General features: G+C 38.1%; 2 protein-coding genes across 2 annotated transcripts; both read left to right on the forward strand.

The window, feature by feature from the left end:
• Nucleotides 1-357: 357 nt before the first annotated feature.
• Nucleotides 358-2,530, forward strand: LOC137708641 (uncharacterized). The gene has a single exon (XM_068447761.2). It carries the CDS (start codon nt 415-417, stop codon nt 2,374-2,376), a length of 1,962 nt encoding a protein of 653 aa, XP_068303862.2. The 5' UTR covers nt 358-414; the 3' UTR covers nt 2,377-2,530.
• Nucleotides 2,531-8,960: 6,430 nt separating this feature from the next.
• Nucleotides 8,961-12,207, forward strand: LOC137749193 (indole-3-acetic acid-amido synthetase GH3.10-like). The gene is made up of 4 exons (XM_068489309.2): nt 8,961-9,393; nt 9,639-9,740; nt 9,949-10,769; nt 11,475-12,207. The coding sequence occupies exons 1-4, from the start codon at nt 9,086-9,088 to the stop codon at nt 12,011-12,013; spliced, it is 1,770 nt and encodes a 589-aa protein (XP_068345410.1). The 5' UTR covers nt 8,961-9,085; the 3' UTR covers nt 12,014-12,207.

Below are 12,207 nucleotides of genomic sequence, written 5' to 3' on the forward strand. Positions count from 1 at the left end.
GGATTTAATTCCACCCCAAATATATCAAACCAACCGTTACTTTAAAGATCTTGGCAATGCGATCTTCAGCATGTTTATAGAGACAAAAGTTTTGTGGCAAATAGTTTAGCAAATTATAGTCTTGATTGAGATGTAGACAACTTTTACTTGATAATCTTTTTTTTTTTTTTTTTTTTTTTTTTGTTGAATTAGTTTTGTTCTTGAGGATCCATTTGGAATGTTAGAAGCAAAACCCAGCAATGTTGCCAATTGGGCTTTATGAATAGTAGAAGTTTGAAAATAAAAAATTAACCAAAAAGCCCAATTAAAAATACGACCCAAAACAAAAACAAAATCTTCATAAACCATTTCACCGTTTCAGGCTTTCAGCTTGACTGACTGAGCACACAGGCGAACAGAACACCCAAAACCCTGATGAGAAGAAACCTACTGAGAGCTCCCCTATCACTCTCATCAGCCCGTATTCTTCCTCCAAGACCTCCCCGTCCGTACATCCATGGAGGGTCTTCGTCGAAAGCTTCAAATTCTCACTGTACGTCAAGTTTCGGCTCAAATTCCAGGTGGGTTTTCACCGACTCTCTCCCTCCTCCCGAATGGGTAGAACCTTTCAATGACGTCTCTGATGTAGTATCGAACACACAAAATTTTGACCCATCTCCGTGGGTCGCTCAAATTGTGAATCTTTTAGATGGGTCTCCTACAATGGAGGCCAATTTAGACTCCTACTGTCGCACATTCTTGATCAAATTGTCTCCTAATTTTGTTTCGTATGTGTTAAAATCTTCTGAGCTTCGTGGGAAGCCCAAAACCGCCTTGCGGTTCTTTGCTTGGGCTGGTAGCCAGAAGAAGTATCATCATAAGCTTGACTGCTATGTATCTTTGATTGAACTTTTATCTGTGTGTCGTGATTTGGACCGTATTCGATGTGTACTTGTTAAGCTTAAAGAAATGAACATTTTGATGACTTCATCGGCGGCAAATTCTTTGATTAAAAGCTTTGGATGTCTTGGAATGGTTGATGAGCTGTTGTGGGTTTGGCGTCGAATGAAGGAGAATGGGATTGAGCCTAGTTTGTACACTTATAACTTTTTACTGAATGGTTTGGTGAATTCGATGTTTATTGAATCCGCTGAGCGGGTTTTTGAGGTTATGGAAGGCGGGAAAATTGCACCGGACATTGTGACTTATAATACAATGATTAAAGGGTATTGTAAGGGAGGGAAAACCCAGAAAGCAATGGAGAAGTTCAGAGCTATGGAGGGGAGGAATGTGGAACCTGATAAAATTACTTACATGACTTTAATACAGGGGTGTTATTCAGAAGGAGATGTTGATTCGTGTTTGGGTCTTTACCAAGAAATGGAAGAGAAAGGACTTGAAATTCCACCTCATGCGTATAGTTTAGTGATCAACGGGCTTTGCAAAGGTGGGAAATGTATGGAAGGATATGCTGTATTTGAAGATATGATTCGGAAGGGATGTAAAGCCAATGTGGCAAACTATACAGCATTGATCGATTCATATGTGAAATGTGGGAGCATTGAGGAGGCAATGAAGCTTTTCGAGAGGATGAAAAATGACGGGCTTGAACCAGATGAGGTCACTTACGGGGTTATCGTCAATGGATTATGTAAGAGTGGGAGAGTGGAGGAGGCAATGGAGTACTTTGCTTTTTGTGAAGGCAGGGGGATGGCAGTTAGCGCTATGTTTTATTCTAGTCTAATCGATGGTCTTGGAAAAGCAGGGAGGCTTGATGAGGCTGAAAGGCTCTTTGAAAAGATGGTAGTGAAGGGATGTCCACAGGATTCATACTGCTATAATGCCCTTATCGATGCCCTGGCTAAATGTGGAAAAGCTGATGAAGCATTAGCACTCTTTAAGAAAATGGAAGAGGAAGGTTGTGATCAGACGGTTTATACATACACAATACTTATCAGCGGACTTTTTAAGGAGCACAGAAATGAAGAGGCATTGAAGCTCTGGGACATGATGATCGATAAGGGCATCACACCGAATGTTGCTTCCTTCAGGGCCCTCTCTATTGGGCTTTGTCTCTCAGGCAAGGTAGCCCGAGCCTGCAAGATTTTGGATGAGCTAGCGCCAATGGGTGTGATTCCTGAGACAGCTTTTGAAGATATGATCAATGTGCTGTGCAAAGCTTGCCGTTACAAGGAAGCCTGCAAATTGGCCGACGGAATTGTGGACAGAGGTAGGGAAATACCAGGACGAATCCGAACGGTTCTAATCAATGCCTTGAGGAAAGCAGGCAATGCAGATTTAGCTATGAAGTTGATGCATAGTAAGATCGGTATTGGGTATGACCGAAAGGGTAGCGTCAAAAGGCGAGTGAAGTTCCGAACTCTCTTTGACAGTTAAGTCTTAGCAAATCTATAGTTTTAAGAAACTTTGTTTAGCTAATTCAAAGATGCCATCATATATCGCTTACCATCAAAAGATGTAGAATTGGTGTTCATTCTGCAATCCTTGTATAATGCATCATCCAATTTATTGAAGAAACTTTGACATAAAATGTTTCAGACCCTTGAAAGAGTTTTTTCCTAACGTCTTTTGGCCCAAGTGGATGACACAGCAGAAGAATCTGATCGGTTCCCTTGGGCTACATGGCATATATTGGATGCATTGGTGATCTCTGTGTCAGTTACCCAGGTGTGTGGCTTTTTATCCTATGTTTCATTTCAAGAGCAATTTTTTCCTATGTTTCATTTCAAGAGCAATTTTTTCCTATGTTTCATTTCAAGAGCAACTGAGCAAGTAATCGTACATGAACTCTCACTTGAAAAAAAAGCAAGGTGGACATAAAATATCGTATTTCTAAAAAACGCATTTTATTCGTATTTCTAAAATATCGTATTTCTAAAAAACGTTTTTCAAGTAGAATATTGTGGAATTGATAGAAAGAACGGATTTTGGTCAAGAGGGAGGCAGGAATTGGACTTGGGACCGCCTTCAACATTTGGAAGAGAAGTACCACCAGTACAAGGGCAAGTTGGTAAAAATCGTCAATCCTTAGGTAGCTTTAGTCTGGAGGAAAGCAAACGTTTAAAATCATACCCTTAGGTTGGTGTTAGTATACCTTTGGTTGTAGGGCAAATTCTCTTCGACTAAAGATTGTGTACATGTTTCCTCTGCTTCGGAAATACATGTATACTCGCTGCAAATACAACACACAAAGAATAAGTTTCTCCTTTCTCCTAAGAGGGGGAAGAAACGCAGAGTTAAGGGCAAGAGAAGAATGCAAGTTTGTTAATCGTCGAACCTGAATAACCCAGATACTGAGAAGCGTTTCGCATGCGTACAACCCAAATCCAATGAAGTTAAGTATCTGAAATGAAGAAACCAAGTCTGAGTCTTCATCGGGTCACCAACTCAAAGGAAGAGACTTCCAGATCAAACCACAGAGCAGTCTAACATGTCAAGTTTTTACGATTGTATTGAAATTCTTATCCGCTAAGGCAATGCTAGGCTGACAAGTATGATTTTGAACGATGCATATCTTATTCATTTTGTATTTCTGCCTCCTCTCTCACTAAACGAAATAACGAATGTAACTGCAGCCATTAGTGAGCCTTGTAAACTGCACATCATTAGTAGGAGCAATTGCAGTATAAATGCAAAACACAAAGTGGACCTGCAAAAAGAAAATCAGGGCACAAAAGTAGCTAATTTTGACATCTTGAACATCAAATGTTACTCACATCCATTGGATGGATAAAGGGTAGGATCGGGAGACATGTTTTTGTATTTATTTTATAGAGTTCACTTTGTAATTTATATTAACGATATAATCGTCTATTTTTAGGTTTTTCTTCAAAATCATGTTGACAAAAAATCTCCCAATTCCGAAAACCCTGTAACTGTTGGATCAAATGATAGTCATTTTAGTATTTCTTCGCATAACCGTATTCGTCCATTTTTTTCACTGCAAATAAACGTCTTTTTTTTTTTTCTTTTTTTTTTATTTTTAATTTTTTTTTTACAATGATGATCTATAAATGATTAATTGAAATATAAACAATCTGGATTCTTAAAACCACTTTCCCAGTTGGAAGAGAAGTACCATTAAACCAAAAAGTTAGTTGATAAAAACTGTCGATCCTCAGGTAGCTTTATTATGGAGGAATGAGAGGTCAAAATCATACCCTCTGATTAACCTGCATATGTTTTGAAAGAGCGAATAACGAAACAAGCTGTGCTCATCTTCCTCACGGGGTCTACCACCCACCCCAGAAAGGAAAAACGGAACTGTAGGTGATCCCCATCAAGACATGTTAGAAACTCTGGCTCTTCAAGATTTCTAAATAATAAAATTGCAGAGCGAAGGTTCAACCAGACGGGGATAGTATATACTCTAGAAACAAGCAACTCAACTGAGTAATATTCAATACATTGGTTCCTAAGTTTTACCTATTCTAAGAATTATATTTCCAGATTAATTTCTTGTCGTGGTGCTCATTCCGCCTCCATGTCATTTCATTTTCAGGGTGTTTTATGGTTAATCGCTTTTACTGCTAGTGCTAATAATCTTCAAGCTTACATAAATGCACAAATATGAAGGTTCCCATTCGAGTTAGTGTAGTAGTCTTAAGGGTAGTAATCATTTTTACTTGTTGTATAAAGTATAAACGAACAATGGATAACGGAAAACTCAAAGAATGTATGAACAATGGTTAAGAACAAAGTCACCATCGATTTTGAAATAGTGAAAGAGAAGGCTAGTTTGTACTGCAAGTTGCAGCTGTACTGAAGTTATGAGACTTATTGGTCCTGCGGGTGTGACCACTGTGAGGTGAAGGCCCCTACCCCGAGGAATAGGGTTATCAATCTGTGTTCCCCTTTGAATGGCTATCATATGAAGGATCTAGACTGATGCTTCGGTACTGGGATAGGCCAAAATCTGGTATGCCCTACTCGTGTCAGCCATTACTTTCATCATTAATTTGCAAAGATGCTTCTCTTTCTAAACCTCTACTTTGTGCACGTACCCTTTGCTGTTTGAATGTCGCATTTTGTCTTGATTTTCTTATAATTTTGGTCATCTGGCTTGAATCCTTTTTCAGCTTTGGTATTTCTGCTCTTTTCTTGCATCGAATGTGAAGTATAAACCGCTCGCTGAACTTTGCAGTGTTAGAACTTTGGGGTTTTATAATGCAGAGGGATTCGCATACAACGTACAATGGAGCTGAACTTGCAGTCCATTTTCTGTTGATTAATGTCATCTGTAATAAGGTGAACTTATATGCTTCAGCTTTTCGTTCTGATTCTTCATATTTTCGTTCTGATCAAAGGTTGTTCATACCGCGGATAAGAAAATATCAGCCATACAACAATCACATTTATTTTGTGTATCTAATTGTTGATCCACACACATATACTATGAGTATGAGAGGACAGATAACAGGCAAATACAATAATTTTTCCCGATCAAAGGTTGTTCATTCCTCGGATAAGAAAATATCAGGCATACAACAATCACATTTATTTTGTGTATCTAATTGTTGATCCACATGCATACAATGAGTATGAGAGGACATATAACATGCACATACAATAATCTGTTCCGATCAAGGTTGTTCCAACCTCGGATAAGGACATATATTTTTCTTTTGGATATTTCGGGAAGGTTTTTGTTTTTGGTGGGTTGGTGGGGACTTGTCGTATCATTTGTTATCCGTTATGATCGATAGGGTGGTCCTGTGGGCGTGTAGGACTAGACTCAACCTCGCTTCATATAGAACAAATCACTTTAATTCTTTACTTAATTACAAGCTCATAATTCTAGGCTCTACATCACTGTCACTTAGGATTTGTAATTATGGAGGTGGATTGTTTGCCCTCTCATTTCTATACTTTTCCCATATCTTCATGTTTGTGTGGTAACGGTTAAGTCACGTCAATATTTTATATTAATTTTATAGAAATAATAAAACAAAAAGTAATAAAAATATAAAATATTAACGTGACTTAACCATGACCACACATCACAAGAGGATATAAAAAAAGTATGAAAATAAAAGAGCAGACCCACATCATGTAATTATAACATGGTAAGAACCGTAATAAGGTGGGGGGAAGCAGATTATAGCATTGTACTTTGAGCCTAATCATGAACGAAGAGATAAAGTGAAAGGCAAAAAGGTAAACATAACATGTTAAATCACAAAGAAACTTTTTTTTTTTTTTTTTGAAGAACATCACAAAGAAACTTTAGGCTGAGTATTACACCAAGCGATTTTATCAAATGCTCAAAGTTCGTTAGCATCTTTTTAATTAATCATTGATTCCATATCAAGTGGAATCGGGTGCAGAGTTGGGTGAGAGCAATAGACAGAGAAATTTATAATTTGTGAGAATTATCTTGAAGATGACCTGATTCGAATCTCATGAAATCAGAGCACAAAATTGAAAATCCTCACATGATCAGAAAAAGGATCGTGGTTTCTGATTGTGTGGCTTCTAAACTGACACTCAGATGCTTGACTAAATTCATCACAACTAAAATTTTCAATAATAATTGTAGTTTCCTATATCTTCTAGACATTATCATTTGGACCAACTTTTAATTGTGCACGTAACCAAAACTAATGATGTGACATGGAGAAAATGAAGCTACAAAAATTGGGCATGTTGACGAACATATAAACCGCCCTAAGCATAAACACATTTAGGAGGCAGTTAGTGTTCTAAAAATCGGTTTAGACAGCATCTAGGCGCTTAGACAATGAAGGTTTGTTGGGATTTAGGACAAATCGTTTTGAAAAATCGGTCTAGAGCAAGGCGGTCCTAGGCGGTTTTATTTTTTCTTTTTGTTTTTTTATTAATTGTGTGTTTTTTTCTTTTTTAGTTTCATGGTGGTATAATTATGGAAATGGTGTACCTAATTTGCAAATGATGGATTGACTACAAGTTCATCCAATTGTGAAATGAATTGGAGCACTTTTGAGGGGATATATACAAAGAAAAGAAATAAACTAGATACAATAAGGTTAAATAATTTAGTCTATGTCCAATCTAATGCAATGATCAAGAACAATAGGAATTCAGTCTATTATCTAAGAATATTCCTCATTATGATTATATGCTCACTGTTTTTTAAATATTGAACTTGTTGGATAGATGTACTTTGTGTATTCTTCTACTTCTATTTTTGCTTTTTTTTATTTTTTTAATTATCCACACAAGTGTTGTCACATCCCGGCCCTGGCTGCACCATTTCCTGGGCCCGCTCCACCACCGTAACACGATATTGTCCGCTTTGGGCCCCGACCACGCCCTCACGGTTTTGTTTTTGGGAACTCACGAGCAACTTCCCAGTGGGTCACCCATCATGGGATTGCTCTAGCCCCCTACTCGCTTAACTTCGGAGTTCCTACGGAACCCGAAGCCAATGAGCTCCCAAAAAGCCTCGTGCTAGGTAGAGATGGGAATATACATATAAGGATCACTCCCCTGGACGATGTGGGATGTCACAAGTGTAGTTTTTTTTAAGTGTAATTAGACATTTATTTATAAGATATATAATAAATTTACAAAAATCCATCTAGACCACCTAGACGTCTGTCTAGCTACCAAAGCGCTAAGCTCCTATTCGCCGCTCGATTAGTGCCTAACGTTTTTTTAGAATCTTGAAGGCAGGGGACCATTTATGGATTATCTACCAAGGAATGTGGGACACTTCACCATAATCTGCACCACTGCAGGAAGTGATTTTCGTATTTCCAATTTGTTATTTCCCCTCTATCATTTTTTTTTTATTTTATTTTCTAGTTTTTGGATGAACAAATGAAAGGACAATCGCGGAATATAAAGACAAACAAAACTTGGATGCCATTTTTTTAATTTTATTTTCTAGTTTTTGGATGGACAAAGCCTTTTGCTCTATGGAAAGTGGTTCGAATTGTGATATCAAACAATACTTACTCCAACCAAATGCCTTTTCTTTTTCTCTTTTTGTTGGAAAGTGATTTTTACACCTTAGTTTTAGGATCGAATTGAATAAATCAACGAAAAATTAAGAGAAGAAATAACTGGAAAAAAATGCATGATTATCTTTCCGTTCATGATGTTAAATTGTTTTGTCTTAGTCTTCTAGCCTAGTAGATGTGGGTTGGCTACTAGCTTGTCTAGAAGGGAACTCTAACCTTAGATTTGATAATATATACTTGTTGAGTGACATTAAACTACTTGATTAGGATTTGGATCCTCTCCTGAACCTAAGAAGAGGATCCATCTCACCAAGACACGTAGGCAGTCGGATTTTTATCCAACATCTATAATTATTATAACTTTAAAGGGACCTCCTTGTTTGTAGCCGTTGGATAAAAATCCAACGGTCCACGTGTCTTGATCAAGAGGATCCTCTCCTTGGGCTCAGGAGAGGATCCAAATCCACTTGATTATAGTAGATTTGAGGAACTTATTGGAAAATGATCCTCGTCGGATTCTTTTCCTGGGGATCCTAGGGACCCCGTGATCGTGACCGTTCATCGTAGAGTCAGAAATTATTTCAAAATTTAAAATTTAAAATTAAATATAAATAGTACCTAACAAAAACTGATTGCATGATGTACGATGAACGGTCACGATCACAAGACCCTTAGGATCCTCAGGAAAAAGATCCAGCGACGATCCTTTTCCCTTATAGATTTGATCAATGTTGTCATGGTAGGTAGGTCGGGTGTTCATCTTTTAGCCTCATGCCATATCTGAGAAAATCTTCGATATCACCTATACATTCACCGATAAGTATCATTATGTTAGATTTACTCATTATGAGTGAGACACTCACAAGAATATGTCCTCGGTGCGAGATAATTGATTCAGTGTCCTCCCATCTCTTTGCCCCAGTGTAATAAAATCCTTCTATTAATTGGAGGGAAAACAGCTAGAGCATGGTGCCGTGGCCCAAGCTGTCAATATTGCTGATTGCCCTTGGTCCCCTGGCTACTAATTAAGTGCACCCCCCCCCCCCCCCCCCAAAAATCGAAGTTGTAACGACATCGTTCTTTTTTTTTACCTGCAATATTATTTCCTCCTCTGAATACCCTGCAGCCACAAAACCTCTCCAATGGAACCATCTGTGTGTGGAGAAGATGATATGGTTAGGTGGTTTGAGGACGTGACGGAGAACGCCGGCTTGGTTCAAACGCAGACGCTCCGGCAGATACTTGAGATGAACTTCGAAGTGGAATATCTCAAGAAATGGTTGGGGGACATCGAAATCAAAGAGGTAGATGCATGTGTGTTGGAATCACTCTACAGTTCCTTGGTGCCTCTTGCTTCACATGCAGATTTAGAACCTTACATTCAGAGAATTGCAAATGGGGACTCAAGCCCCATTCTCACAAAACAACCTATGACTACTCTCTCCTTAAGGTTAGCTTCTTATATTCATAAAACTTGAGATATGCTTCAAATTATTCCCAGTTTCCTACTATATTAAAATAAATATATATACTTCAAATATTTATCCACGTAGTTTGTATCAAGTTAGAATATCGCTCGAATAAAATGGAACATTTTTTTTTTGTATTAGATTTGACGAATAAAACCATTACCTGTATATGTTCTCACTTTGTTGAAGGGTCTAATGGTCTTCTTTGGTTACATTTATTTTCTAGTTCTGGAACCACTGAAGGAAGACAGAAGTACGTACCATTTACGCGCCACAGTTCACAGACCACTCTTCAAATTTTTAGGCTGGCTGCAGCTTATAGATCAAGGTTTAAACTCTCTCTTAAATTTCAGTCCAGTACTATCTCAATTCATTAGACTATTATATATTTAGCTACCTACTTTTACAGATTTTCATGTTTATATGAAGTTATAAACCTTTATATTTACAACTATATTTCAACAGTACTAGTTAGTTATCATTAAAACTTATATAACCGTGGCTCTTTAATTTTACTTTATTCATCTTGATCGTAGGGTTTATCCAACGAGGGAAGGAGGAAGGATCCTTGAATTCATATACAGCAGTAGACAATTCAAAACCAAGGGAGGATTAACAGCAGGAACAGCCACAACTCACTACTATGCCAGCCCGGAATTCAAAATCAAACAAGAAAAAACCAAGTCATTCACTTGCAGCCCCGAAGAGGTCATTTCGAGTGGTGACAGCAAGCAATCGACTTATTGTCACCTCCTCCTCGGCCTCTTCTTCTCTGAGCAAGTAGAGTTCATTACCTCTGCCTTTGCCTACAGCATAGTGCAGTCCTTTATAGCTTTCGAAGAGCTCTGGAAGGAGTTGTACATTGACATTAGAGATGGCACTCTCAGTAAACGAATCAATCTCCCGAAAGTGAGAAAAGCTGTCTTGGGTATCATCTCGCCAAACCCAATTCTAGCTTCGAAAATAGAAGCTTGTTGCAGGGAGTTGGAGGTTTTGGATTGGTTTGGTCTAATTCCAAAGCTTTGGCCTAATGCCAAGTATGTGTACTCTATAATGACAGGATCAATGCAGCCGTATGTGAAAAAACTCCTGCGATATGCAGCGGAAGTGCCGCTAGTAAGTGCAGAATATGGATCAACTGAGAGTTGGATTGGGGTGAATGTGGATCCTTGTTTGCCTCCAGAGGATGTGACATTTGCAGTGGTGCCAACTTTTTCCTACTTTGAGTTCATACCACTTCATAGACAGAAGCAAGATTACAATTTGGTCATGGATGATTTCATAGAAGATAAACCAGTCCCATTGTCACAAGTCAAGGTTGGACAAGAGTATGAGATTGTCCTCACTACTATCACTGGTAAGTAGTCACTATTGCACACACCCTTTTTATTTCTTACTCACACCTATTTATTTTTTGCATGGGTGTGTGAAAATTATTCCCCATAGTCAAATTTTGCATGCTAAAACTTAAGTCGAAGTGAGTGCTTTTTAGGTTTGTTGATGAATCTTTTTTACCATCCTTAATAGTTTAGAACTTTGAACTGGACATGTTTAAGCATCGATCATTGCTATATGCTATCCCACAACATTCCAAACGTTGATGGAGGAACACACAGATGTGAACTGTCGATTATTTGCAGATCAGCAGCAATCTTGGAAATATCTGATCCCTTTCCCTTGACACTTGCCCGCAAGTTGCAATTTGGAAAAATTGGGTACTTTCTTTCTTTTTCTTTTTTTTGGGAAACTAATTGGGTACTTTCTAAACTTAGAGGATACGTGGACAAAATTGAGACCATAATATCATGGTCAAAAACTTTCTAGAACCCTAGTAGGTCTGCATGATGTATTGATCGTAATTGAGTTAGTACCGAAGTTAAAAAAAGTAGATGGACATAAAAGCAAATCTTGTTCTTGGTTATATAGTCTATACCTATAAAAAGTACTAGAATTTACAAATGTGCGTTAGTTCAGTTAGTTGTTCTCGTTTCTATGTACTTGAATCTGAATCTGAATTCAGTTAGTTGTTTTTGTTTATATTTTTTCTCTCTCTATATTTCAGGACTTTATAGGTACAGGCTAGGAGATGTGGTGGAAGTGGCAGGTTTCCACAATGGGACTCCAAAATTGAACTTTATATGCAGAAGAAAGCTTATTTTGACAGTAAACATAGACAAAAACACTGAAAAGGACCTTCAAATAGTGGTGGAGAGAGGGTCTCAACTGTTGAGCAGCTCCAAAGCAGAACTGATTGACTTCACAAGCCATGCTGATGTGCTGACCCAACCAGGCCACTACATAATATACTGGGAGATCAAAGGGGAAGTTGAAGAGAGGCTCCTTGGTGAATGTTGCAGAGAAATGGATGCATCTTTTGTGGATCATGGTTACGTTGTCTCGAGGCGAAACAATTCGATCGGACCTCTAGAGCTTCGAATTGTGGAGAAGGGAACGTTCAAGAAAATTTTGGAACATTTCTTAGGAAATGGATCGACATTGAGCCAATTCAAGACCCCTAGGTGCACTAGCAACAAGGTGCTCTTAAGTATTCTCAACTTATGCACCATTAAAAGGGTTTACAGTACTGCATATGCTGATTAGCAACATTATTGTATTTGGCAAACGTGCATATGGCGGGTTAAATTCTTCTGAAATTACATGTCGAAATCATTAGTTTGGCTCAGAAATAAAGTTTAATTCTATCTAATGTCGGCAATTTCTTTGTAGAGTTCTTGTGCTTATGCAATGTATATAAATTCCTACGTGTGAAGGATAAAAACGATAATTTCTTCAAA

This window comes from Pyrus communis, chromosome 17 (assembly GCF_041283825.1).
Source record: "Pyrus communis isolate YQ-2024b chromosome 17, ASM4128382v1, whole genome shotgun sequence".
Taxonomy (NCBI): Eukaryota; Viridiplantae; Streptophyta; class Magnoliopsida; order Rosales; family Rosaceae; genus Pyrus; species Pyrus communis.

What these genes read in the sequence shown, in the direction of transcription:
- LOC137708641 (XM_068447761.2), top strand. Translation starts at nt 415, where the DNA reads ATGAGAAGAAACCTACTGAGAGCTCCCCTATCACTCTCATCAGCCCGT.
- LOC137749193 (XM_068489309.2), top strand. Translation starts at nt 9,086, where the DNA reads ATGGAACCATCTGTGTGTGGAGAAGATGATATGGTTAGGTGGTTTGAG. An exon ending in ATGACTACTCTCTCCTTAAG is followed by an intron (nt 9,394 to 9,638) that starts GTTAGCTTCTTA and finishes TTTATTTTCTAG; the next exon opens with TTCTGGAACCACTGAAGGAA. An exon ending in GCTGCAGCTTATAGATCAAG is followed by an intron (nt 9,741 to 9,948) that starts GTTTAAACTCTC and finishes TCTTGATCGTAG; the next exon opens with GGTTTATCCAACGAGGGAAG.